The sequence below is a fragment of the Salvia hispanica genome, chromosome 3 (assembly GCF_029641045.1).
Source record: "Salvia hispanica isolate PSC_SH4W2 chromosome 3, Shi_PSC_v1, whole genome shotgun sequence".
NCBI lineage: Eukaryota > Viridiplantae > Streptophyta > Magnoliopsida > Lamiales > Lamiaceae > Salvia > Salvia hispanica.
The window spans coordinates 61,948,837-61,973,938 of record NC_142694.1 but is presented as its reverse complement, the minus strand read 5'-3'; the positions used below and the strand labels follow the sequence as shown (position 1 = coordinate 61,973,938).

Below are 25,102 nucleotides of genomic sequence, written 5' to 3'. Positions count from 1 at the left end.
ATAGAGCATGATAATCGTTGTTGTTTCTCGTGCACGTTCATTTAAAATTTAACTCTTTATAATTGGGTTTACTTGGCCAACAAGCAAACCTATTGAATTGAAATTGCCTACAACCATGCCTTTTGTGATGTTTGTAACGTAACGACAATGAAGACAGGATCATTTTGGTCAATAGAGCATGATAATCGTTGTTGTTTCTCGTGCACGTTCATTTAAAGCTTAACTCTTTATATTTGGGTTTACTTGGCCAACAAGCAAATCTATTGAATAGAAATTGCCCACGACCATGCATTTTGTGATGTTAGTAACGCAACGACAATGAAGAAAAGGTCATTTTGGCCTATAGAGTTTGATAATCGTTGTTGTTTCTCGTGCACGTTCATTTAAAGCGTAACTCTTTATATTTGGGTTTACTTGGCCAACAAGCAAACATATTGAATTGAAATTGCCCACTACCATGCCTTTTGTGACGTTTGTAACGTAACGACAATGAAGACAGGATCATTTTGGTCAATAGAGCATGATAATCGTTGTTGTTTCTCGTGCACGTTCATTTAAAGCTTAACTCTTTATATTTGGGTTTAATTGGCCAACAAGCAAACCTATTGAATAGAAATTGCCCACGACCATGCATTTTGTGATGTTAGTAACGCAACGACAATGAAGAAAAGATCATTTTGGTCAATAGAGTTTGATAATCGTTGTTGTTTCTCGTGCACGTTCATTTAAAGCCTAACTCTTTATATTTGGGTTTACTTGGCCAACAAGCAAACATATTGAATTGAAATTGCCCACAAACATGCCTTTTGTGATGTTTGTAACGTAACGACAATGAAGACAGGATCATTTTGGTCAATAGAGCATGATAATCGTTGTTGTTTCTCGTGCACGTTCATTTAAAGCTTAACTCTTTACATTTGGGTTTACTTGGCCAACAAGCAAACCTTGAATTGAAATTGCCCACAACCATGCCTTTTGTGATGTTTGTAACGTAACGACAATGAAGACAGGATCATTTTGGTCAATAGAGCATGATAATCGTTGTTGTTTCTCGTGCACGTTCATTTAAAGCTTAACTTTTTATATTTGGGTTTACTTGGCCAACAAGCAAACCTATTGAATAGAAATTGCCCACCACCACGCATTTTGTGATGTTAGTAACGCAACGACAATGAAGAAAAGATCATTTTGGTCTATAGAGTTTGATAATCGTTGTTGTTTCTCGTGCACGTTCATTTAAAGCTTAACTCTTTATATTTGTGTTTACTTGGCCAACAAGCAAACCTATTGAATAGAAATTGCCCACGACCATGCATTTTTTGTGATGTTAGTAACGCAACGACAATGAAGAAAAGATCATTTTGGTCTATAGAGTTTGATAATCGTTGTTGTTTCTCGTGCACGTTCATTTAAAGCTTAACTCTTTATATTTGGGTTTACTTGGCCAACAAGCAAACCTATTGAATTGAAATTGCCTACAACCATGCCTTTTGTGATGTTTGTAACGTGACGACAATGAAGACAGGATCATTTTGGTCAATAGAGCATGATAATCGTTGTTGTTTCTTGTGCACGTTCATTTAAAGCTTAACTCTTTATATTTGGGTTTACTTGGCCAACAAGCAAACCTATTGAATAGAAATTGCCCACGACCATGCATTTTGTGATGTTAGTAACGCAACGACAATGAAGAAAAGATCATTTTGGTCTATAGAGTTTGATAATCGTTGTGTTTCTCGTCCACGTTCATTTAAAGCTTAACTCTTTATATTTGGGTTTACTTGGCCAACAAGCAAACCTATTGAATTGAAATTGCCTACAACCATGCCTTTTGTGATGTTTGTAACGTGACGACAATGAAGACAGGATCATTTTGGTCAATAGAGCATGATAATCGTTGTTGTTTCTTGTGCACGTTCATTTAAAGCTTAACTCTTTATATTTGGGTTTACTTGGCCAACAAGCAAACCTATTGAATAGAAATTGCCCACGACCATGCATTTTGTGATGTTAGTAACGCAACGACAATGAAGAAAAGATCATTTTGGTCTATAGAGTTTGATAATCGTTGTGTTTCTCGTCCACGTTCATTTAAAGCTTAACTCTTTATATTTGGGTTTACTTGGCCAACAAGCAAACCTATTGAATTGAAATTGCCTACAACCATGCCTTTTGTGATGTTTGTAACGTAAAGACAATGAAGACAGGATCATTTTGGTCAATAGAGCATGATAATCGTTGTTGTTTCTTGTGCACGTTCATTTAAAGCTTAACTCTTTATATTTGGGTTTACTTGGCCAACAAGCAAACCTTGAATTGAAATTGCCCACAACCATGCCTTTTGTGATGTTTGTAACGTAACGACAATGAAGACAGGATCATTTTGGTCAATAGAGCATGATAATCGTTGTTGTTTCTCGTGCACGTTCATTTAAAGCTTAACTCTTTATATTTGGGTTTACTTGGCAACAAGCAAACCTATTGAATAGAAATTGCCCACGACCATGCATTTTGTGATGTTAGTAACGCAACGACAATGAAGAAAAGATCATTTTGGTCAATAGAGTTTGATAATCGTTGTTGTTTCTCGTGCACATTCATTTAAAGCCTAACTCAAACACAACGATTATCAAACTCTATAGACCTAAATGATCTTTTCTTCATTGTCGTTGCGTTACTAACATCACAAAATGCATGGTCGTGGGCAATTTCTATTCAATAGGTTTGCTTGTTGGCCAAGTAAACTCAAATATAAAGAGTTAAGCTTTAAATGAACGTGCACGAGAAACAACAACGATTATCATGCTCTATTGACCAAAATGATCCTGTCTTCATTGTCGTTACGTTACAAACATCACAAAAGGCATGGTTGTAGGCAATTTCAATTCAATAGGTTTGCTTGTTGGCCAAGTAAACCCAAATATAAAGAGTTAAGCTTTAAATGAACGTGGACGAGAAACACAACGATTATCAAACTCTATAGACCAAAATGATCTTTTCTTCATTGTCGTTGCGTTACTAACATCACAAAATGCATGGTCGTGGGCAATTTCTATTCAATAGGTTTGCTTGTTGGCCAAGTAAACCCAAATATAAAGAGTTAAGCTTTAAATGAACGTGCACAAGAAACAACAACGATTATCATGCTCTATTGACCAAAATGATCCTGTCTTCATTGTCGTCACGTTACAAACATCACAAAAGGCATGGTTGTAGGCAATTTCAATTCAATAGGTTTGCTTGTTGGCCAAGTAAACCCAAATATAAAGAGTTAAGCTTTAAATGAACGTGCACGAGAAACAACAACGATTATCAAACTCTATAGACCAAAATGATCTTTTCTTCATTGTCGTTGCGTTACTAACATCACAAAAAATGCATGGTCGTGGGCAATTTCTATTCAATAGGTTTGCTTGTTGGCCAAGTAAACACAAATATAAAGAGTTAAGCTTTAAATGAACGTGCACGAGAAACAACAACGATTATCAAACTCTATAGACCAAAATGATCTTTTCTTCATTGTCGTTGCGTTACTAACATCACAAAATGCATGGTGGTGGGCAATTTCTATTCAATAGGTTTGCTTGTTGGCCAAGTAAACCCAAATATAAAAAGTTAAGCTTTAAATGAACGTGCACGAGAAACAACAACGATTATCATGCTCTATTGACCAAAATGATCCTGTCTTCATTGTCGTTACGTTACAAACATCACAAAAGGCATGGTTGTGGGCAATTTCAATTCAAGGTTTGCTTGTTGGCCAAGTAAACCCAAATGTAAAGAGTTAAGCTTTAAATGAACGTGGACGAGAAACACAACGATTATCAAACTCTATAGACCAAAATGATCTTTTCTTCATTGTCGTTGCGTTACTAACATCACAAAATGCATGGTCGTGGGCAATTTCTATTCAATAGGTTTGCTTGTTGGCCAAGTAAACCCAAATAGATATAATGGAATATCTGAAAAAGAAGCTTGTGTTCTCCTTGTTAATGGATTCACAGGCCAACTAAAAAATTGGTGGGATAATGCCTTGAATTTTGAAAGCAAAGAGAAAATTTTAAACCATGCTATTAATACAGAAGATCAAGATGGGGAAATTAAAGAGATAAATGATGCTTGCGACTACCTAGTTGTAACTATATCTATGTACTTCATAGGAAATCCTAGGGAAGAATTTAATAGCTCCTCCATTGTTTTAACAAATTTAAAATGTCCTACTTTATCTGATTATAGATGGTATAAAGACGTTTTCATAACCCAAGTTCTCAAGAGAAATGATTGTAATCAAGCCTTCTGGAAAGAAAGATTTATTGCAGGATTGCCGAAATTATTTGGTGAAAGAATAATCCAAAAAATAAAGGATGATATAGGAACTGAAAATATCCCCTTTGAAGAAATTACTTTTGGGAAATTATTTGCCTTCATAAAAAAAGAAGGTTTATCCTTATGCATGGAAATAAAAATTCAAAATAAATATAGAAAAGATAAGCAGAAAGCTAAAAATGAATTAGGATGTTTTTGTGAGATGTTTGGAATAGAAAAATTAGAAGCCCCGTCCTCTAAAAATAAGAGAAAGTCTTTTAAGAAAATTATACAAAAACCCTTTTATAGTAAACCATACAGGAATAAGCATAAGAAGTCAAGACCTAAGAAAGATTACAAACCAGAAAAGAATAATACTGAAATAAAGTGCTGGTTTTGCAAAAAGAATGGACATACTGAAAATCAGTGTTGGAAGAAGAAAAAGAAAAATATTAAATTAATAAGTAAACAAATTAATAGCCTTTTAAAAGAAAGTGAAGAAGATTCTTACTCTGATACTGAATCTAATTCTGACATTGAAGAAGTTCAAAGCTCTTCTAGCGATGAAAGTTATCATACTAGTAATGAGCAAGGAAAAGATATTTGTAAAAGCTGCATTAATGTGATCTCCAAAGAAGAAAAAGAAATCATCTTTGATCTTATCCAAGAAATTCCTGATAACCATTTAAAAGAAGATTACCTTAACAAACTGAAAGACTTAATATTGGAAGAACCATCTTCTTCTAAAAAAGTAAAAATCAATGAACAGTTTAGTTTAAACAAAATTTGGGATAGATACCCATACCAAAGTTTTTCTAAACAAATAACGGCAAGAGATCTTCAAAATGAAATTAATACTCTTAAAAGGCAAATTAATAAAGAATTTCATGAATTAAAAGAAAAAGACTTTGAACTTGAATCAAGAATAGAAATCATTGAAAATAATGCAAAGGTTTATGATTGGAACAATGAGAAAGAAGACACAGAATCCAATAATAACAGAGAAAACAATTCCATAAAAGTTATTCAAGAAATTAACTACCAAAAATGGCATGTGAATGTCACCCTAGTTGTCGATAATTTCAAAACTAGTATAATGGCTTTAGTTGATTCCGGAGCTGATCATAATATTATTAGAGAAGGAATTGTTCCAACAAAATTCTGTGATAAAACGAAAGAAAAACTTTTTACAGCAAATAACAATCCTTTAACGATAAAATATAAACTTTCTAGAGCTCATATCTGTAATAATGGTTATTGTTTCAAAAACATTTTCACTATCGTTAGTGATGTCTCTTATAACATGATTTTAGGAACACCCTTTTTAACTCAAATATACCCATTCTATGTTAGTGACATAGGCATCACAACCAAGATTCAAGGAAGAGAAATAAACTTTAAGTTTCTCTCACCCATTAAAAAACAAGAAATATTAAACCTTCAAAGTAATTCCATATTTAGACAAATAAATAGCATAAGCCATAAGAAAAAACAAATTAATCTATTAAAAGAAGAATTGCCTTTCCAAAGAATTGAAGATCAATTAAAAACTTCTAAATATATTAACAAAATCAAAGAAATAGAAAACAAATTTATTAATAAAGTCTGCAACGAAGTTCCAAATGCTTTCTGGGATAGAAAACAACATATAATTGAATTACCATATGAGAAAGACTTTAATGAGAAAGATATTCCTACAAAATCAAGACCTATCCAGATGAACCAAGAACTTATGGAAACTTGTAAAAAAGAAATCAATGAATTAATAAATAAAAAATTAATAAGACCTTCCAAATCTCCTTGGAGTTGTTCTGCCTTTTATGTCATGAAACAAGCTGAACTAGAAAGAGGAACTCCTAGACTAGTAATAAATTATAAACCTTTAAATAAGGCCTTACAGTGGATTAGGTACCCCATTCCTAATAAAAGGGATTTGATAAATAGATTATACAATGCTAAACTTTTCTCCAAATTTGATCTTAAATCGGGATTTTGGCAAATTCAAGTTGCGGAGAAAGATAGATATAAAACAGCTTTTACAGTACCTTTTGGACATTACGAATGGAATGTGATGCCTTTTGGATTGAAGAATGCTCCTTCGGAATTTCAAAGAATAATGAATGACATTATGAATCCCTATAGTCATTTTAGTATTGTCTACATTGATGATGTTTTAATCTTTTCTCAAGATATTGACCAACATATTAAGCACCTTGAAATATTCATGAAGGCTATCGAGAGGAATGGATTAGTTATTTCCACTCCAAAAATGAAACTCTTCCAAACTAGCATTAGATTTCTAGGTCATGACATTACCAAAGGGACATTTAAACCCATTAGCAGGTCTTTATCTTTTACGGAGAAATTCCCTGACGAGATTAAGGATAAAAACCAATTACAGAGATTTTTAGGATGTCTAAATTATATTTCTGATTTTTATCCAAATCTTAGAGAAACCTGTAAAATCCTTTTTCAAAGTCTAAAGAAGATCCCAATTTTGTTGATCTGCCTGATTACCTCAAAAAAGAGTTCTTCGAATACTTAGCTCAAAAATCTACTTCCTCAAAATCCAAATCGGAAGAATCAGTTTCTTTTGATCCAATTGGGGGACAAGATCCGTTTGAGTTTTAAAATGACAGGATATATCAAAGGCAAAAGATTACGTCATTATGAAGAAGCAGTCCATGGTCTTATTACATTTCACAAATCAAGGATTGAACATCTCAATGGTTCAGTTGGGATTCATATTCAAAGAGCCGATCCACTTTGCACCCGTTTCATTAATGAGTGTTTAGATGAAATAAGACGGATGGCTATGAGAATCCAAGTTCTTCAGTATAAACTTCAAATTAGCAAAATAATGTCAGTTGCATGACCTCAAATTTCAAAAAATTGTGTGCCAGAGAAATTACAAGGTTTGATTATGAGATCCGAGATCATAAAAGAATGATCAAATATCTTGATATCATTCACCAAAGAAGAGAAGAATATTTTAAAGTGAAAATGGCAGAAGAAATGCACTTAAGAGAGAAAATGGAGAAATACAGATCAGCATATGAAGCAGAATTTTGCCAAGAGATTTTTTGGAGAACAAGTGTCATCAACTCTGCTCAAGTTCAAATCCGACGCATCAACATTATCTTATCAGCTTGAAGAGATAAGGATGCTTTTCAGAAAAGAAGAAGGCAAGAAGCGAGAATCTCGCTTACACCCTGACAAGATTCTCCTACTTTAATAATGTAATATATTGTGATGTAAGTGATGATGTAATCAAAATGTAATAGTAGCCACCTGTTTTGGCTATAAATAGATAGTTTCAATGTGAGGAGAGACACACCGGGAATTAGATGGTCTTCCCTTTGCTCTCTCCCTCCTCCCTCTGTTGTAACCGCATGTTTTAAGCCAAAGTAATATTTTCATACTCTCTGTTCTTACTGTTTATTATCTTCAAATTTCGCGCTTATGCTTTTTGATAACATTATCAATGTTTTTATCATTCTTCAAATCTTACTCTGATTTCCAAATGGTTCATCTGTGCTTGGATCATAATATTAATATTATGAACATCTCAAATATCTCAAATAATATCTCAAATAATGTGGTCTCAAATGGTAATATTATGAACATCTCAAATATCTCAAATAAATAAAAACATTGTCCTAAGTAATGAAATTCATGTCCCAATAGATTATTCAAATTGGAGTATACCTAAAGAGAAAATTGAAAAATTTTATGACATAGGATTAATTGACTTTAGGACTGCTTTCTCCATTAAAACCCATGAAGAAACTAGAAGTATTCTTCACGAGTCCGATAGTTTTCCCCTCCTCAGTATAGAATCAGTTAAAAAATACATAGAGAATGGGTACAGATACATTCATGTTGGTCTAGCACAAATAGCTGTTAAACCTTTAGTTCATATAGGAGTTGATACACCTATATATTTAGCTTTAAGAGATAAAAGATTGAAAAGGTATGAAACCTCTCTTCTAGCCATGGTTCAAACCAATATATGCAACGGACCAATTTATTTCAATTGTTCTCCAAACTTTTCAGTCGACCTTACTGACCCTATGATTCTAGAATCTTTAGTTTTAGATGTTCAAATCCAGGGAGACGAATTCCACGTCTGCAAAAACTTTGCTGTCATGTTCAGAATATATCTTAGACTCATGTCTTCACATTTAAATCCAAAATTTAGTAAAAACCCTTTCTCAAAAGGAGAAACTATCCTTCTACAAGTAGATGCAGAGCAGTCGACTACTTATACCCCTAAAAGACTTAAATGGAATGAGATGACTATTCCGGACCAATTCATAATTAAAGAACCTCAGATTTCTAGAAATATTGAAAGAAGAGAACCTTCACAAATAGTTGAAGAACCAGATGGAACAATCACTATTAAATTTGATAGGACAAATTCCTTCATGAATTTCCGAAATAACAGGGGATGCCAATACTATGAACGAAGAGCCTCTTGCTCAGACATTCCAAGTACTTCCGAAAATAGATATACTTTTAAAATGCCAATACCTCAGCCGACTCAAACAACTGAAGATGGTATTGGAGACTCATATTCCCCTACTAGAAGTACCATGGTTATAGTTTCGGGTGAAGATTTTGAACCAGATATGGATTATTTGAACGAAGAATTAAGTTCTCGTTTTTACAAAGAAAAAGAAAAATGGTTTAATAAATTAGACAATAGAATTAGAACCAAAATTAAAGATGAATGGATGAAAGAAATGAAGAAAATAAAATCAAACTTTCTTTTCTATGATTTTGTGGCCATCTTCCTCTCTTCTGAAGGATGGTATGATTGTTTTAGAAAACCCACTATTGAAGTTAATACAAACTTAAGCAAAAAATGGTGCTTATCTAGTAATGATATTGTTATCACTGCTATCCACCCCCCTCTTCAATCGTTAAAAATCCAATCCTACAAAGGCGAAATCATAGCAGACCCTTTCAAAAAGACTAAAGAATCTACGGATAAAGATACCACTGAAAATAAAGATTTGCAAAGGATTATCCAACAAAACAATTACTCAAATCAGATTTTGAATACTATTGCAAACCAACTTGACACTATTTCTAGTAAAAATTCCACTACCACCAAACAAAGTATTTTGAATGACACCTCGAAACCTTTCTTCAAAAGCAATGATATCTTGAAAAATAATAGCGTTACATTTAACCCAAAAACAGAAAAACTTTTATCAAAAATATCTGATAAGCTTGGGGGACCAAGCTCCTCTAATGCAAATGTTATCAGAGAATCAATTAGTAGCCAAACCAGTTGTTCCTCTTCTGAAGAAGACAATGTTTTAAACCAACTTGACGAAGTTTTCAAAGATGAAGAACAAAATTATCCCTATAAAATTAATAAAATATTTAAAGGGAAAAAATTTAATAATAATAAAAGCTATTATAATAGACCTTCACCTGCAGATTTGCAGTATGAAGAAAGAGGACAATTCCATAAATCTAGCTATGATGGAAATTCAATAACAGAATGGAATATTGACGGAAAATCTGAATATGAAATTCTTAATACTCTGCAAGAAATGGGTATGGCCAAAATAGCATATAGATATAATGGAATATCTGAAAAAGAAGCTTGTGTTCTCCTTGTTAATGGATTCACAGGCCAACTAAAAAATTGGTGGGATAATGCCTTGAATTTTGAAAGCAAAGAGAAAATTTTAAACCATGCTATTAATACAGAAGATCAAGATGGGGAAATTAAAGAGATAAATGATGCTTGCGACTACCTAGTTGTAACTATATCTATGTACTTCATAGGAAATCCTAGGGAAGAATTTAATAGCTCCTCCATTGTTTTAACAAATTTAAAATGTCCTACTTTATCTGATTATAGATGGTATAAAGACGTTTTCATAACCCAAGTTCTCAAGAGAAATGATTGTAATCAAGCCTTCTGGAAAGAAAGATTTATTGCAGGATTGCCGAAATTATTTGGTGAAAGAATAATCCAAAAAATAAAGGATGATATAGGAACTGAAAATATCCCCTTTGAAGAAATTACTTTTGGGCAATTATTTGCCTTCATAAAAAAAGAAGGTTTATCCTTATGCATGGAAATAAAAATTCAAAATAAATATAGAAAAGATAAGCAGAAAGCTAAAAATGAATTAGGATGTTTTTGTGAGATGTTTGGAATAGAAAAATTAGAAGCCCCGTCCTCTAAAAATAAGAGAAAGTCTTTTAAGAAAATTATACAAAAACCCTTTTATAGTAAACCATACAGGAATAAGCATAAGAAGTCAAGACCTAAGAAAGATTACAAACCAGAAAAGAATAATACTGAAATAAAGTGCTGGTTTTACAAAAAGAATGGACATACTGAAAATCAGTGTTGGAAGAAGAAAAAGAAAAATATTAAATTAATAAGTAAACAAATTAATAGCCTTTTAAAAGAAAGTGAAGAAGATTCTTACTCTGATACTGAATCTAATTCTGACATTGAAGAAGTTCAAAGCTCTTCTAGCGATGAAAGTTATCATACTAGTAATGAGCAAGGAAAAGATATTTGTAAAAGCTGCATTAATGTGATCTCCAAAGAAGAAAAAGAAATCATCTTTGATCTTATCCAAGAAATTCCTGATAACCATTTAAAAGAAGATTACCTTAACAAACTGAAAGACTTAATATTGGAAGAACCATCTTCTTCTAAAAAAGTAAAAATCAATGAACAGTTTAGTTTAAACAAAATTTGGGATAGATACCCATACCAAAGTTTTTCTAAACAAATAACGGCAAGAGATCTTCAAAATGAAATTAATACTCTTAAAAGGCAAATTAATAAAGAATTTCATGAATTAAAAGAAAAAGACTTTGAACTTGAATCAAGAATAGAAATCATTGAAAATAATGCAAAGGTTTATGATTGGAACAATGAGAAAGAAGACACAGAATCCAATAATAACAGAGAAAACAATTCCATAAAAGTTATTCAAGAAATTAACTACCAAAAATGGCATGTGAATGTCACCCTAGTTGTCGATAATTTCAAAACTAGTATAATGGCTTTAGTTGATTCCGGAGCTGATCATAATATTATTAGAGAAGGAATTGTTCCAACAAAATTCTGTGATAAAACGAAAGAAAAACTTTTTACAGCAAATAACAATCCTTTAACGATAAAATATAAACTTTCTAGAGCTCATATCTGTAATAATGGTTATTGTTTCAAAAACATTTTCACTATCGTTAGTGATGTCTCTTATAACATGATTTTAGGAACACCCTTTTTAACTCAAATATACCCATTCTATGTTAGTGACATAGGCATCACAACCAAGATTCAAGGAAGAGAAATAAACTTTAAGTTTCTCTCACCCATTAAAAAACAAGAAATATTAAACCTTCAAAGTAATTCCATATTTAGACAAATAAATAGCATAAGCCATAAGAAAAAACAAATTAATCTATTAAAAGAAGAATTGCCTTTCCAAAGAATTGAAGATCAATTAAAAACTTCTAAATATATTAACAAAATCAAAGAAATAGAAAACAAATTTATTAATAAAGTCTGCAACGAAGTTCCAAATGCTTTCTGGGATAGAAAACAACATATAATTGAATTACCATATGAGAAAGACTTTAATGAGAAAGATATTCCTACAAAATCAAGACCTATCCAGATGAACCAAGAACTTATGGAAACTTGTAAAAAAGAAATCAATGAATTAATAAATAAAAAATTAATAAGACCTTCCAAATCTCCTTGGAGTTGTTCTGCCTTTTATGTCATGAAACAAGCTGAACTAGAAAGAGGAACTCCTAGACTAGTAATAAATTATAAACCTTTAAATAAGGCCTTACAGTGGATTAGGTACCCCATTCCTAATAAAAGGGATTTGATAAATAGATTATACAATGCTAAACTTTTCTCCAAATTTGATCTTAAATCGGGATTTTGGCAAATTCAAGTTGCGGAGAAAGATAGATATAAAACAGCTTTTACAGTACCTTTTGGACATTACGAATGGAATGTGATGCCTTTTGGATTGAAGAATGCTCCTTCGGAATTTCAAAGAATAATGAATGACATTATGAATCCCTATAGTCATTTTAGTATTGTCTACATTGATGATGTTTTAATCTTTTCTCAAGATATTGACCAACATATTAAGCACCTTGAAATATTCATGAAGGCTATCGAGAGGAATGGATTAGTTATTTCCACTCCAAAAATGAAACTCTTCCAAACTAGCATTAGATTTCTAGGTCATGACATTACCAAAGGGACATTTAAACCCATTAGCAGGTCTTTATCTTTTACGGAGAAATTCCCTGACGAGATTAAGGATAAAAACCAATTACAGAGATTTTTAGGATGTCTAAATTATATTTCTGATTTTTATCCAAATCTTAGAGAAACCTGTAAAATCCTTTATCAAAGACTGAAGAAAAACCCAGTAAACTGGTCTGAGGAACATACTAAAGTAGTCAGAATCATTAAAGAACAAGTAAAGTCTTTACCTTTTTTAGGAATCCCAGATCCTAAGGCTTTCATGATTATTGAAACAGACGCCTCTAATATAGGTTATGGAGGAATCTTAAAACAAAAAGTAGGAGTTGATTCAAAAGAACAATTAATAAGATTCCATTCGGGAATTTGGAATAATGCACAGATGAACTATTCGGTTATCAAGAAAGAAATCTTAGCAATTGTTTTATGTATTTCAAAGTTCCAAGATGACTTATATAATAAAAAATTTCTCCTCAGAATAGATTGCAAATCTGCAAAAGAAGTCCTTGTTAAAGATGTCCAAAATATTGTTTCAAAACAGATTTTTGCTAGATGGCAAGCAATTTTATCAGTTTTTGATTTTGAAATTGAATTTATCAAAGGAGAAAATAATTCTTTACCTGATTTTCTAACCAGAGAATTCTTGCAAGGAAACAGCCATGAATCCAGAAAAGAAAAGGATACAGAGTGCCAAAGACTATGAAGTTCAAACTCCAAAAAACTCATCAAAAGCCATTGTCTCGGCTTCACACCCACTTACTCCTCAAAAATCCATCCAAAGAATACCAAATAGATTCTCTCCTCTTCAACACCAACCTGAAATTCCATATAATACTGTCCTAGTCTCAAATCTCCCAAAGCCAACTAATATTCAAATCCCAAACACCCCTGAAAGTCATAAATATGTTGTCAAAGATTGGCATGAAGATTGTGGAATGACCACTTTTGCTGATTTCCCAGCCAGCATTTCTCAAAATGATTATATTAGAAACCGTTTTCCAAATCCTGCTCAATTTTGGGAGTCTGACGATCCCTTAAAAGATCAAAAGTATTATGAGTTTATTCTTGTAGACTCTAATTCGGTTGAAATAACTCACAATTTCAATAAGTCCAAGGAAGTAGAATTTTCAAAATGCCTTATCAAAAGGATCTATACTCCTACCACATTTGGAGGACTTAGTGAGTTCAAAATGTTTTCGGTCAATCATCCAGCCCATGGGTATCACTACATTGATTACAAGAATGCATGGTTTCGTGCTTTCTTCTTAAGACCCTTCAATCATTCATGGTTCTTTTCTTTTCATCAAAATTCGGACAAATCTCTTCCAATATGGTTTCTTGATTGGTGGAGAAAGTTTGGATCTTCAATTCAAATTCTGCCTTCCCAAGTTCAAAATGGTTTTAATGTATTTGCAGAACTTTCTACCCTCAAAAATTATCAAAAGTTCGCCATGTTTCATGCAGAATTTAAAATCCCATGGATCTTTGCGTGGGATTTTCATTTTGAAAAAATTTACCCAGACCCTACTCTCTTCTCTTTAACAAGGGTCTATAAGATCAAATGGTGGGCTAAATTCCAAGAACATATTGGAGCAGAACCTGCAGTGAGACATTTCTTATCCACTGGTCAAAAGATTGTTTACCAAAAAGAAGAGACCAAAGAGAAGAAAGACACCAAGAAAGCTAGCAGTTCAAAGTCTAAAGAAGATCCCAATTTTGTTGATCTGCCTGATTACCTCAAAAAAGAGTTCTTCGAATACTTAGCTCAAAAATCTACTTCCTCAAAATCCAAATCGGAAGAATCAGTTTCTTTTGATCCAATTGGGGGACAAGATCCGTTTGAGTTTTAAAATGACAGGATATATCAAAGGCAAAAGATTACGTCATTATGAAGAAGCAGTCCATGGTCTTATTACATTTAAGTCTTTTAGGGGTATAAGTAGTCGACTGCTCTGCATCTACTTGTAGAAGGATAGTTTCTCCTTTTGAGAAAGGGTTTTTACTAAATTTTGGATTTAAATGTGAAGACATGAGTCTAAGATATATTCTGAACATGACAGCAAAGTTTTTGCAGACGTGGAATTTGTCTCCCTGGATTTGAACATCTAAAACTAAAGATTCTAGAATCATAGGGTCAGTAAGGTCGACTGAAAAGTTTGGAGAACAATTGAAATAAATTGGTCCGTTGCATATATTGGTTTGAACCATGGCTAGAAGAGAGGTTTCATACCTTTTCAATCTTTTATCTCTTAAAGCTAAATATATAGGTGTATCAACTCCTATATGAACTAAAGGTTTAACAGCTATTTGTGCTAGACCAACATGAATGTATCTGTACCCATTCTCTATGTATTTTTTAACTGATTCTATACTGAGGAGGGGAAAACTATCGGACTCGTGAAGAATACTTCTAGTTTCTTCATGGGTTTTAATGGAGAAAGTAGTCCTAAAGTCAATTAATCCTATGTCATAAAATTTTTCAATTTTCTCTTTAGGTATACTCCAATTTGAATAATCTATTGGGACATGAATTTCATTACTTAGGACAATGTTTTTATTATCTTTATCTTCAGTCTTAAAGCTTAACAATTTCCTGATCTTACTTGCCATATTCAAATAAAAGGTTTTAAAATTTTTGTGATAAGATAGTTTTAATAGAAGAAATTGGCCACAGGGGAACACTTTGCGTGGAACTCCCAAATCGGGTTTACCAACCGTCTTACAAGCTTGCCAAGCCTGGATTCCAACATTTCTTTTATTAAAACTATAATAAGACAAATCTTAAAACTTCTTATTTGGATTTGGAAGTAACATCTGAAAATAGTATTAAACTTTACTACTATCATCGCCATCGAAATGGCTCTGATACCATTTGAGACCACATGATTTGAGATATTATTTGAGAAACCTGAGCAGAGTTGATGACACTTGTTCTCCAAAAAATCTCTTGGCAAAATTCTGCTTCATATGCTGATCTGTATTTCTCCATTTTCTCTCTTAAGTGCATTTCTTCTGCCATTTTCACTTTAAAATATTCTTCTCTTCTTTGGTGAATGATATCAAGATATTTGATCATTCTTTTATGATCTCGGATCTCATAATCAAACCTTGTAATTTCTCTGGCACACAATTTTTTGAAATTTGAGGTCATGCAACTGACATTATTTTGCTAATTTGAAGTTTATACTGAAGAACTTGGATTCTCATAGCCATCCGTCTTATTTCATCTAAACACTCATTAATGAAACGGGTGCAAAGTGGATCGGCTCTTTGAATATGAATCCCAACTGAACCATTGAGATGTTCAATCCTTGATTTGTGAAATGTAATAAGACCATGGACTGCTTCTTCATAATGACGTAATCTTTTGCCTTTGATATATCCTGTCATTTTAAAACTCAAACGGATCTTGTCCCCCAATTGGATCAAAAGAAACTGATTCTTCCGATTTGGATTTTGAGGAAGTAGATTTTTGAGCTAAGTATTCGAAGAACTCTTTTTTGAGGTAATCAGGCAGATCAACAAAATTGGGATCTTCTTTAGATGAAGAAAAGGTCATTTTGGTCTATAGAGTTTGATAATCGTTGTTGTTTCTCATGCACATTCATTTAAAGCCTAACTCTTTATATTTGGGTTTACTTGGCCAACAAGCAAACATATTGAATTGAAATTGCCCTCAACCATGCCTTTTGTGATGTTTGTAACGTAACGACAATGAAGACAGGATCATTTTGGTCAATAGAGCATGATAATCGTTGTTGATTCTCGTGCACGTTCATTTAAAGCTTAACTCTTTATATTTGGGTTTACTTGGCCAACAAGCAAACCTATTGAATAGAAATTGCCCACGACCATGCATTTTGTGATGTTAGTAACGCAACGACAATGAAGAAAAGATCATTTTGGTCAATAGAGTTTGATAATCGTTGTTGTTTCTCGTGCACGTTCATTTAAAGCCTAAATCTTTATATTTGGGTTTACTTGGCCAACAAGCAAACATATTGAATTGAAATTGCCCACAAACATGCCTTTTGTGATGTTTGTAACGTAACGACAATGAAGACAGGATCATTTTGGTCAATAGAGCATGATAATCGTTGTTGTTTCTCGTGCACGTTCATTTAAAGCTTAACTCTTTACATTTGAGTTTACTTGGCCAACAAGCAAACCTATTGAATTGAAATTGCCTACAACCATGCCTTTTGTGATGTTTGTAACGTAAAGACAATGAAGACAGGATCATTTTGGTCAATAGAGCATGATAATCGTTGTTGTTTCTTGTGCACGTTCATTTAAAGCTTAACTCTTTATATTTGGGTTTACTTGGCCAACAAGCAAACCTTGAATTGAAATTGCCCACAACCATGCCTTTTGTGATGTTTGTAACGTAACGACAATGAAGACAGGATCATTTTGGTCAATAGAGCATGATAATCGTTGTTGTTTCTCGTGCACGTTCATTTAAAGCTTAACTCTTTATATTTGGGTTTACTTGGCCAACAAGGAAACCTATTGAATAGAAATTGCCCACCACCATGCATTTTGTGATGTTAGTAACGCAACGACAATGAAGAAAAGATCATTTTGGTCTATAGAGTTTGATAATCGTTGTTGTTTCTCGTGCACGTTCATTTAATGCTTAACTCTTTATATTTGGGTTTACTTGGCCAACAAGCAAACCTATTGAATTGAAATTGCCTACAACCATGCCTTTTGTGATGTTTGTAACGTGACGACAATGAAGACAGGATCATTTTGGTCAATAGAGCATGATAATCGTTGTTGTTTCTCGTGCACGTTCATTTAAAGCCTAACTCTTTATATTTGGGTTTACTTGGCCAACAAGCAAAACTATTGAATAGAAATTGCCCACGACCATGCATTTTGTGATGTTAGTAACGCAACGACAATGAAGAAAAGGTCATTTTGGCCTATAGAGTTTGATAATCGTTGTTGTTTCTCGTGCACGTTCATTTAAAGCCTAACTCTTTATATTTGGGTTTACTTGGCCAACAAGCAAACATATTGAATTGAAATTGCCCACAACCATGCCTTTTGTGATGTTTGTAACGTAACGACAATGAAGACAGGATCATTTTGGTAAATAGAGCATGATAATCGTTGTTGATTCTCGTGCACGTTCATTTAAAGCTTAACTCTTTATATTTGGGTTTACTTGGCCAACAAGCAAACCTATTGAATAGAAATTGCCCACGACCATGCATTTTGTGATGTTAGTAACGCAACGACAATGAAGAAAAGATCATTTTGGTCAATAGAGTATGATAATCGTTGTTGTTTCTCGTGCACGTTCATTTAAAGCCTAACTCTTTATATTTGGGTTTACTTGGCCAACAAGCAAACATATTGAATTGAAATTGCCCACAAACATGCCTTTTGTGATGTTTGTAACGTAACGACAATGAAAACAGGATCATTTTGGTCAATAGAGCATGATAATCGTTGTTGTTTCTCGTGCACGTTCATTTAAAATTTAACTCTTTATAATTGGGTTTACTTGGCCAACAAGCAAACCTATTGAATTGAAATTGCCTACAACCATGCCTTTTGTGATGTTTGTAACGTAACGACAATGAAGACAGGATCATTTTGGTCAATAGAGCATGATAATCGTTGTTGTTTCTCGTGCACGTTCATTTAAAGCTTAACTCTTTATATTTGGGTTTACTTGGCCAACAAGCAAATCTATTGAATAGAAATTGCCCACGACCATGCATTTTGTGATGTTAGTAACGCAACGACAATGAAGAAAAGGTCATTTTGGCCTATAGAGTTTGATAATCGTTGTTGTTTCTCGTGCACGTTCATTTAAAGCCTAACTCTTTATATTTGGGTTTACTTGGCCAACAAGCAAACATATTGAATTGAAATTGCCCACTACCATGCCTTTTGTGACGTTTGTAACGTAACGACAATGAAGACAGGATCATTTTGGTCAATAGAGCATGATAATCGTTGTTGATTCTCGTGCACGTTCATTTAAAGCTTAACTCTTTATATTTGGGTTTACTTGGCCAACAAGCAAACCTATTGAATAGAAATTGCCCACGACCATGCATTTTGTGATGTTAGTAACGCAACGACAATGAAGAAAAGATCATTTTGGTCAATAGAGTTTGATAATCGTTGTTGTTTCTCGTGCACGTTCATTTAAAGCCTAAATCTTTATATTTGGGTTTACTTGGCCAACAAGCAAACATATTGAATTGAAATTGCCCATAAACATGCCTTTTGTGATGTTTGTAACGTAACGACAATGAAGACAGGATCATTTTGGTCAATAGAGCATGATAATCGTTGTTGTTTCTCGTGCACGTTCATTTAAAGCTTAACTCTTTACATTTGGGTTTACTTGGCCAACAAGCAAACCTTGAATTGAAATTGCCCACAACCATGCCTTTTGTGATGTTTGTAACGTAACGACAATGAAGACAGGATCATTTTGGTCAATTGAGCATGATAATCGTTGTTGTTTCTCGTGCACGTTCATTTAAAGCTTAACTCTTTATATTTGGGTTTACTTGGCCAACAAGCAAACCTATTGAATAGAAATTGCCCACCACCATGCATTTTGTGATGTTAGTAACGCAACGACAAAGAAGAAAAGATCATTTTGGTCTATAGAGTTTGATAATCGTTGTTGTTTCTCGTGCACGTTCATTTAAAGCTTAACTCTTTATATTTGGGTTTACTTGGCCAACAAGCAAACCTATTGAATAGAAATTGCCCACGACCATGCATTTTGTGATGTTAGTAACGCAACGACAATGAAGAAAAGATCATTTTGGTCAATAGAGTTTGATAATCGTTGTTGTTTCTCGTGCACGTTCATTTAAAGCCTAAATCTTTATATTTGGGTTTACTTGGCCAACAAGCAAACATATTGAATTGAAATTGCCCACAAACATGCCTTTTGTGATGTTTGTAACGTAACGACAATGAAGACAGGATCATTTTGGTCAATAGAGCATGATAATCGTTGTTGTTTCTCGTGCACGTTCATTTAAAGCTTAACTCTTTACATTTGGGTTTACTTGGCCAACAAGCAAACCTTGAATTGAAATTGCCCACAACCATGCCTTTTGTGATGTTTGTAACGTAACGACAATGAAGACAGGATCATTTTGGTCAATAGAGCATGATAATCGTTGTTGTTTCTCGTGCACGTTCATTTAAAGCTTAACTCTTTATATTTGGGTTTACTTGGCCAACAAGCAAACCTATTGAATAGAAATTGCCCACCACCATGCATTTTGTGATGTTAGTAACGCAACGACAATGAAGAAAAGATCATTTTGGTCTATAGAGTTTGATAATCGTTGTTGTTTCTCGTGCACGTTCATTTAACGCTTAACTCTTTATATTTGGGTTTACTTGGCCAACAAGCAAACCTATTGAATAGAAATTGCCCACGACCATGCATTTTGTGATGTTAGTAACGCAACGACAATGAAGAAAAGATCATTTTGGTCTATAGAGTTTGATAATCGTTGTGTTTCTCGTCCACGTTCATTTAAAGCCTAACTCTTTATATTTGGGTTTACTTGGCCAACAAGCAAACATATTGAATAGAAATTGCCCACAAACATGCCTTTTGTGATGTTTGTAACGTAACGACAATGAAGACAGGATCATTTTGGTCAATAGAGCATGATAATCGTTGTTTTTTCTCGTGCACGTTCATTTAAAGCTTAACTCTTTACATTTGGGTTTACTTGGCCAACAAGCAAACCTTGAATTGAAATTGCCCACAACCATGCCTTTTGTGATGTTTGTAACGTAACGACAATGAAGACAGGATCATTTTGGTCAATAGAGCATGATAATCGTTGTTGTTTCTCGTGCACGTTCATTTAAAGCTTAACTCTTTATATTTGGGTTTACTTGGCCAACAAGCAAACCTATTTAATAGAAATTGCCCACCACCATGCATTTTGTGATGTTTGTAACGTAACGACAATGAAGACAGGATCATTTTGGTCAATAGAGCATGATAATCGTTGTTGTTTCTCGTGCACGTTCATTTAAAGCTTAACTCTTTATATTTGGGTTTACTTGGCCAACAAGCAAACCTATTGAATAGAAATTGCCCACGACCATGCATTTTGTGATGTTAGTAACGCAACGACAATGAAGAAAAGATCATTTTGGTCTATAGAGTTTGATAATCGTTCTGTTTCTCGTCCACGTTCATTTAAAGCTTAACTCTTTATATTTGGGTTTACTTGGCCAACAAGCAAACCTATTGAATTGAAATTGCCTACAACCATGCCTTTTGTGATGTTTGTAACGTAACGACAATGAAGACAGGATCATTTTGGTCAATAGAGCATGATAATCGTTGTTGTTTCTCTTGCACGTTCATTTAAAGCTTAACTCTTTATATTTGGGTTTACTTGGCCAACAAGCAAACCTATTGAATAGAAATAGCCCACGACCATGCATTTTGAGATGTTAGTAATGCAACGACAATGAAGAAAAGATCATTTTGGTCAATAGAGTTTGATAATCGTTGTTGTTTCTCGTGAACGTTCAATTAAAGCCTAACTCTTTATATTTGGGTTTACTTGGCCAACAAGCAAACATATTGAATTGAAATTGCCCACAAACATGCCTTTTGTGATGTTTGTAACGTAACGACGATGAAGACAGGATCATTTAGGTCAATAGAGCATGATAATCGTTGTTGTTTCTCGTGCACGTTCATTTAAAACTTAACTCTTTACATTTGGGTTTACTTGGCCAACAAGCAAACCTTGAATTGAAATTGCCCACAACCATGCCTTTTGTGATGTTTGTAACGTAACGACAATGAAGACAGGATCATTTTTGGTCAATAGATCATGATAATCGTTGTTGTTTCTCGTGCACGTTCATTTAAAGCTTAACTCTTTATATTTGGGTTTACTTGGCCAACAAGCAAACCTATTGAATAGAAATTGCCCACGACCATGCATTTTGTGATGTTAGTAACGCAACGACAATGAAGAAAAGATCATTTTGGTCTATAGAGCATGATAATCGTTGTTGTTTCTCGTGCACGTTCATTTAAAGCTTAACTCTTTATATTTGGGTTTACTTGGCCAACAAGCAAACCTATTGAATAGAAATTGCCCACCACCATGCATTTTGTGATGTTAGTAACGCAACGACAATGAAGAAAAGATCATTTTGGTCTATAGAGTTTGATAATCGTTGTTGTGTCTCGTGCACGTTCATTTAAAGCTTAACTCTTTATATTTGGGTTTACTTGGCCAACAAGCAAACCTATTGAATAGAAATTGCCCACGACCATGCATTTTGTGATGTTAGTAACGCAACGACAATGAAGAAAAGATCATTTTGGTCTATAGAGTTTGATAATCGTTGTTGTTTCTCGTGCACGTTCATTTAAAGCTTAACTCTTTATATTTGGGTTTACTTGGCCAACAAGCAAACCTATTGAATAGAAATTGCCCACGACCATGCATTTTGTGATGTTAGTAACGCAACGACAATGAAGACAGGATCATTTTGGTCAATAGAGCATGATAATCGTTGTTGTTTCTCGTGCACGATCATTTAAAGCCTAACTCTTTATATTTGGGTTTACTTGGCCAACAAGCAAACATATTGAATTGAAATTGCCCACAAACATGCCTTTTGTGATGTTTGTAACGGAACGACAATGAAGACAGGATCATTTAGGTCAATAGAGCATGATAATCGTTGTTGTTTCTCGTGCACGTTCATTTAAAACTTAACTCTTTACATTTGGGTTTACTTGGCCAACAAGCAAACCTTGAATTGAAATTGCCCACAACCATGCCTTTTGTGATGTTTGTAACGTAACGACAATGAAGACAGGATCATTTTTGGTCAATAGATCATGATAATCGTTGTTGTTTCTCGTGCACGTTCATTTAAAGCTTAACTCTTTATATTTGGGTTTACTTGGCCAACAAGCAAACCTTGAATTGAAATTGCCCACAACCATGGCTTTTGTGATGTTTGTAACGTAACGACAATGAAGACAAGATCATTTTGGTCAATAGAGCATGATAATCGTTGTTGTTTCTCGTGCACGTTCATTTAAAGCTTAACTCTTTATATTTGGGTTTACTTGGCCAACAAGCAAACCTATTGAATAGAAATTGCCCACCACCATGCATTTTGTGATGTTAGTAACGCAACGACAATGAAGAAAAGATCATTTTGGTCTATAGAGTTTGATAATCGTTGTTGTTTCTCGTGCACGTTCATTTAAAGCTTAACTCTTTATATTTGGGTTTACTTGGCCAACAAGCAAACCTATTGAATAGAAATTGCCCACGACCATGCATTTTGTGATGTTAGTAACGCAACGACAATGAAGAAAAGATCATTTTGGTCTATAGAGTTTGATAATCGTTGTTGTTTCTCGTGCACGTTCATTTAAAGCTTAACTCTTTATATTTGGGTTTACTTGGCCAACAAGCAAACCTATTGAATAGAAATTGCCCACGACCATGCATTTTGTGATGTTAGTAACGCAACGACAATGAAGAAAAGATCATTTTGGTCTATAGAGTTTGATAATCGTTGTTGTTTCTCGTGCACGTTCATTTAAAGCTTAACTCTTTATATTTGGGTTTACTTGGCCAACAAGCAAACCTATTGAATAGAAATTGCCCACGACCATGCATTTTGTGATGTTAGTAACGCAACGACAATGAAGAAAAGATCATTTTGGTCTATAGAGTTTGATAATCGTTGTTGTTTCTCGTGCACGTTCATTTAAAACTTAACTCTTTATATTTGGGTTTACTTGGCCAACAATCAAACCTATTGAATAGAAATTGCCCACGACCATGCATTTTGTGATGTTAGTAACGCAACGACAATGAAGACAGGATCATTTTGGTCTATAGAGTTTGATAATCGTTGTTGTTTCTCGTGCACGTTCATTTAAAGCTTAACTCTTTATATTTGGGTTTACTTGGCCAACAAGCAAACCTATTGAATAGAAATTGCCCACGACCATGCATTTTGTGATGTTAGTAACGCAACGACAATGAAGACAGGATCATTTTGGTCAATAGAGCATGATAATCGTTGTTGTTTCTCGTGCACGTTCATTTAAAGCTTAACTCCCCAAATGTAAAGAGTTAAGCTTTAAATGAACGTGCACAAGAAACAACAACGATTATCATGCTCTATTGACCAAAATGATCCTGTCTTCATTGTCGTCACGTTACAAACATCACAAAAGGCATGGTTGTAGGCAATTTCAATTCAATAGGTTTGCTTGTTGTCCAAGTAAACCCAAATATAAAGAGTTAAGCTTTAAATGAACGTGCACGAGAAACAACAACGATTATCAAACTCTATAGACCAAAATGATCTTTTCTTCATTGTCGTTGCGTTACTAACATCACAAAATGCATGGTCGTGGGCAATTTCTATTCAATAGGTTTGCTTGTTGGCCAAGTAAACCCAAATATAAAGAGTTAAGCTTTAAATGAACGTGCACGAGAAACAACAACGATTATCAAACTCTATAGACCAAAATGATCTTTTCTTCATTGTCGTTGCGTTACTAACATCACAAAATGCATGGTGGTGGGCAATTTCTATTCAATAGGTTTCCTTGTTGGCCAAGTAAACCCAAATATAAAGAGTTAAGCTTTAAATGAACGTGCACGAGAAACAACAACGATTATCATGCTCTATTGACCAAAATGATCCTGTCTTCATTGTCGTTACGTTACAAACATCACAAAAGGCATGGTTGTGGGCAATTTCAATTCAAGGTTTGCTTGTTGGCCAAGTAAACCCAAATATAAAGAGTTAAGCTTTAAATGAACGTGCACAAGAAACAACAACGATTATCATGCTCTATTGACCAAAATGATCCTGTCTTCATTGTCTTTACGTTACAAACATCACAAAAGGCATGGTTGTAGGCAATTTCAATTCAATAGGTTTGCTTGTTGGCCAAGTAAACCCAAATATAAAGAGTTAAGCTTTAAATGAACGTGCACGAGAAACACAACGATTATCAAACTCTATAGACCTAAATGATCTTTTCTTCATTGTCGTTGCGTTACTAACATCACAAAATGCATGGTCGTGGGCAATTTCTATTCAATAGGTTTGCTTGTTGGCCAAGTAAACTCAAATATAAAGAGTTAAGCTTTAAATGAACGTGCACGAGAAACAACAACGATTATCATGCTCTATTGACCAAAATGATCCTGTCTTCATTGTCGTTACGTTACAAACATCACAAAAGGCATGGTTGTAGGCAATTTCAATTCAATAGGTTTGCTTGTTGGCCAAGTAAACCCAAATATAAAGAGTTAAGCTTTAAATGAACGTGGACGAGAAACACAACGATTATCAAACTCTATAGACCAAAATGATCTTTTCTTCATTGTCGTTGCGTTACTAACATCACAAAATGCATGGTCGTGGGTAATTTCTATTCAATAGGTTTGCTTGTTGGCCAAGTAAACCCAAATATAAAGAGTTAGGCTT

General features: G+C 33.8%; 1 protein-coding gene across 1 annotated transcript; it reads left to right on the top strand.

Moving 5' to 3' along the window:
- The first annotated feature begins 7,653 nt into the window (after positions 1–7,653).
- LOC148931201 (uncharacterized) lies at positions 7,654–16,301 on the top strand. Its single transcript, XM_089066256.1, has 2 exons — positions 7,654–7,712; positions 13,220–16,301. The coding sequence occupies exon 2, from the start codon at positions 13,243–13,245 to the stop codon at positions 14,431–14,433; it is 1,191 nt and encodes a 396-aa protein (XP_088922382.1). The 5' UTR covers positions 7,654–7,712; positions 13,220–13,242; the 3' UTR covers positions 14,434–16,301.
- The last annotated feature ends 8,801 nt before the right edge of the window (positions 16,302–25,102 follow it).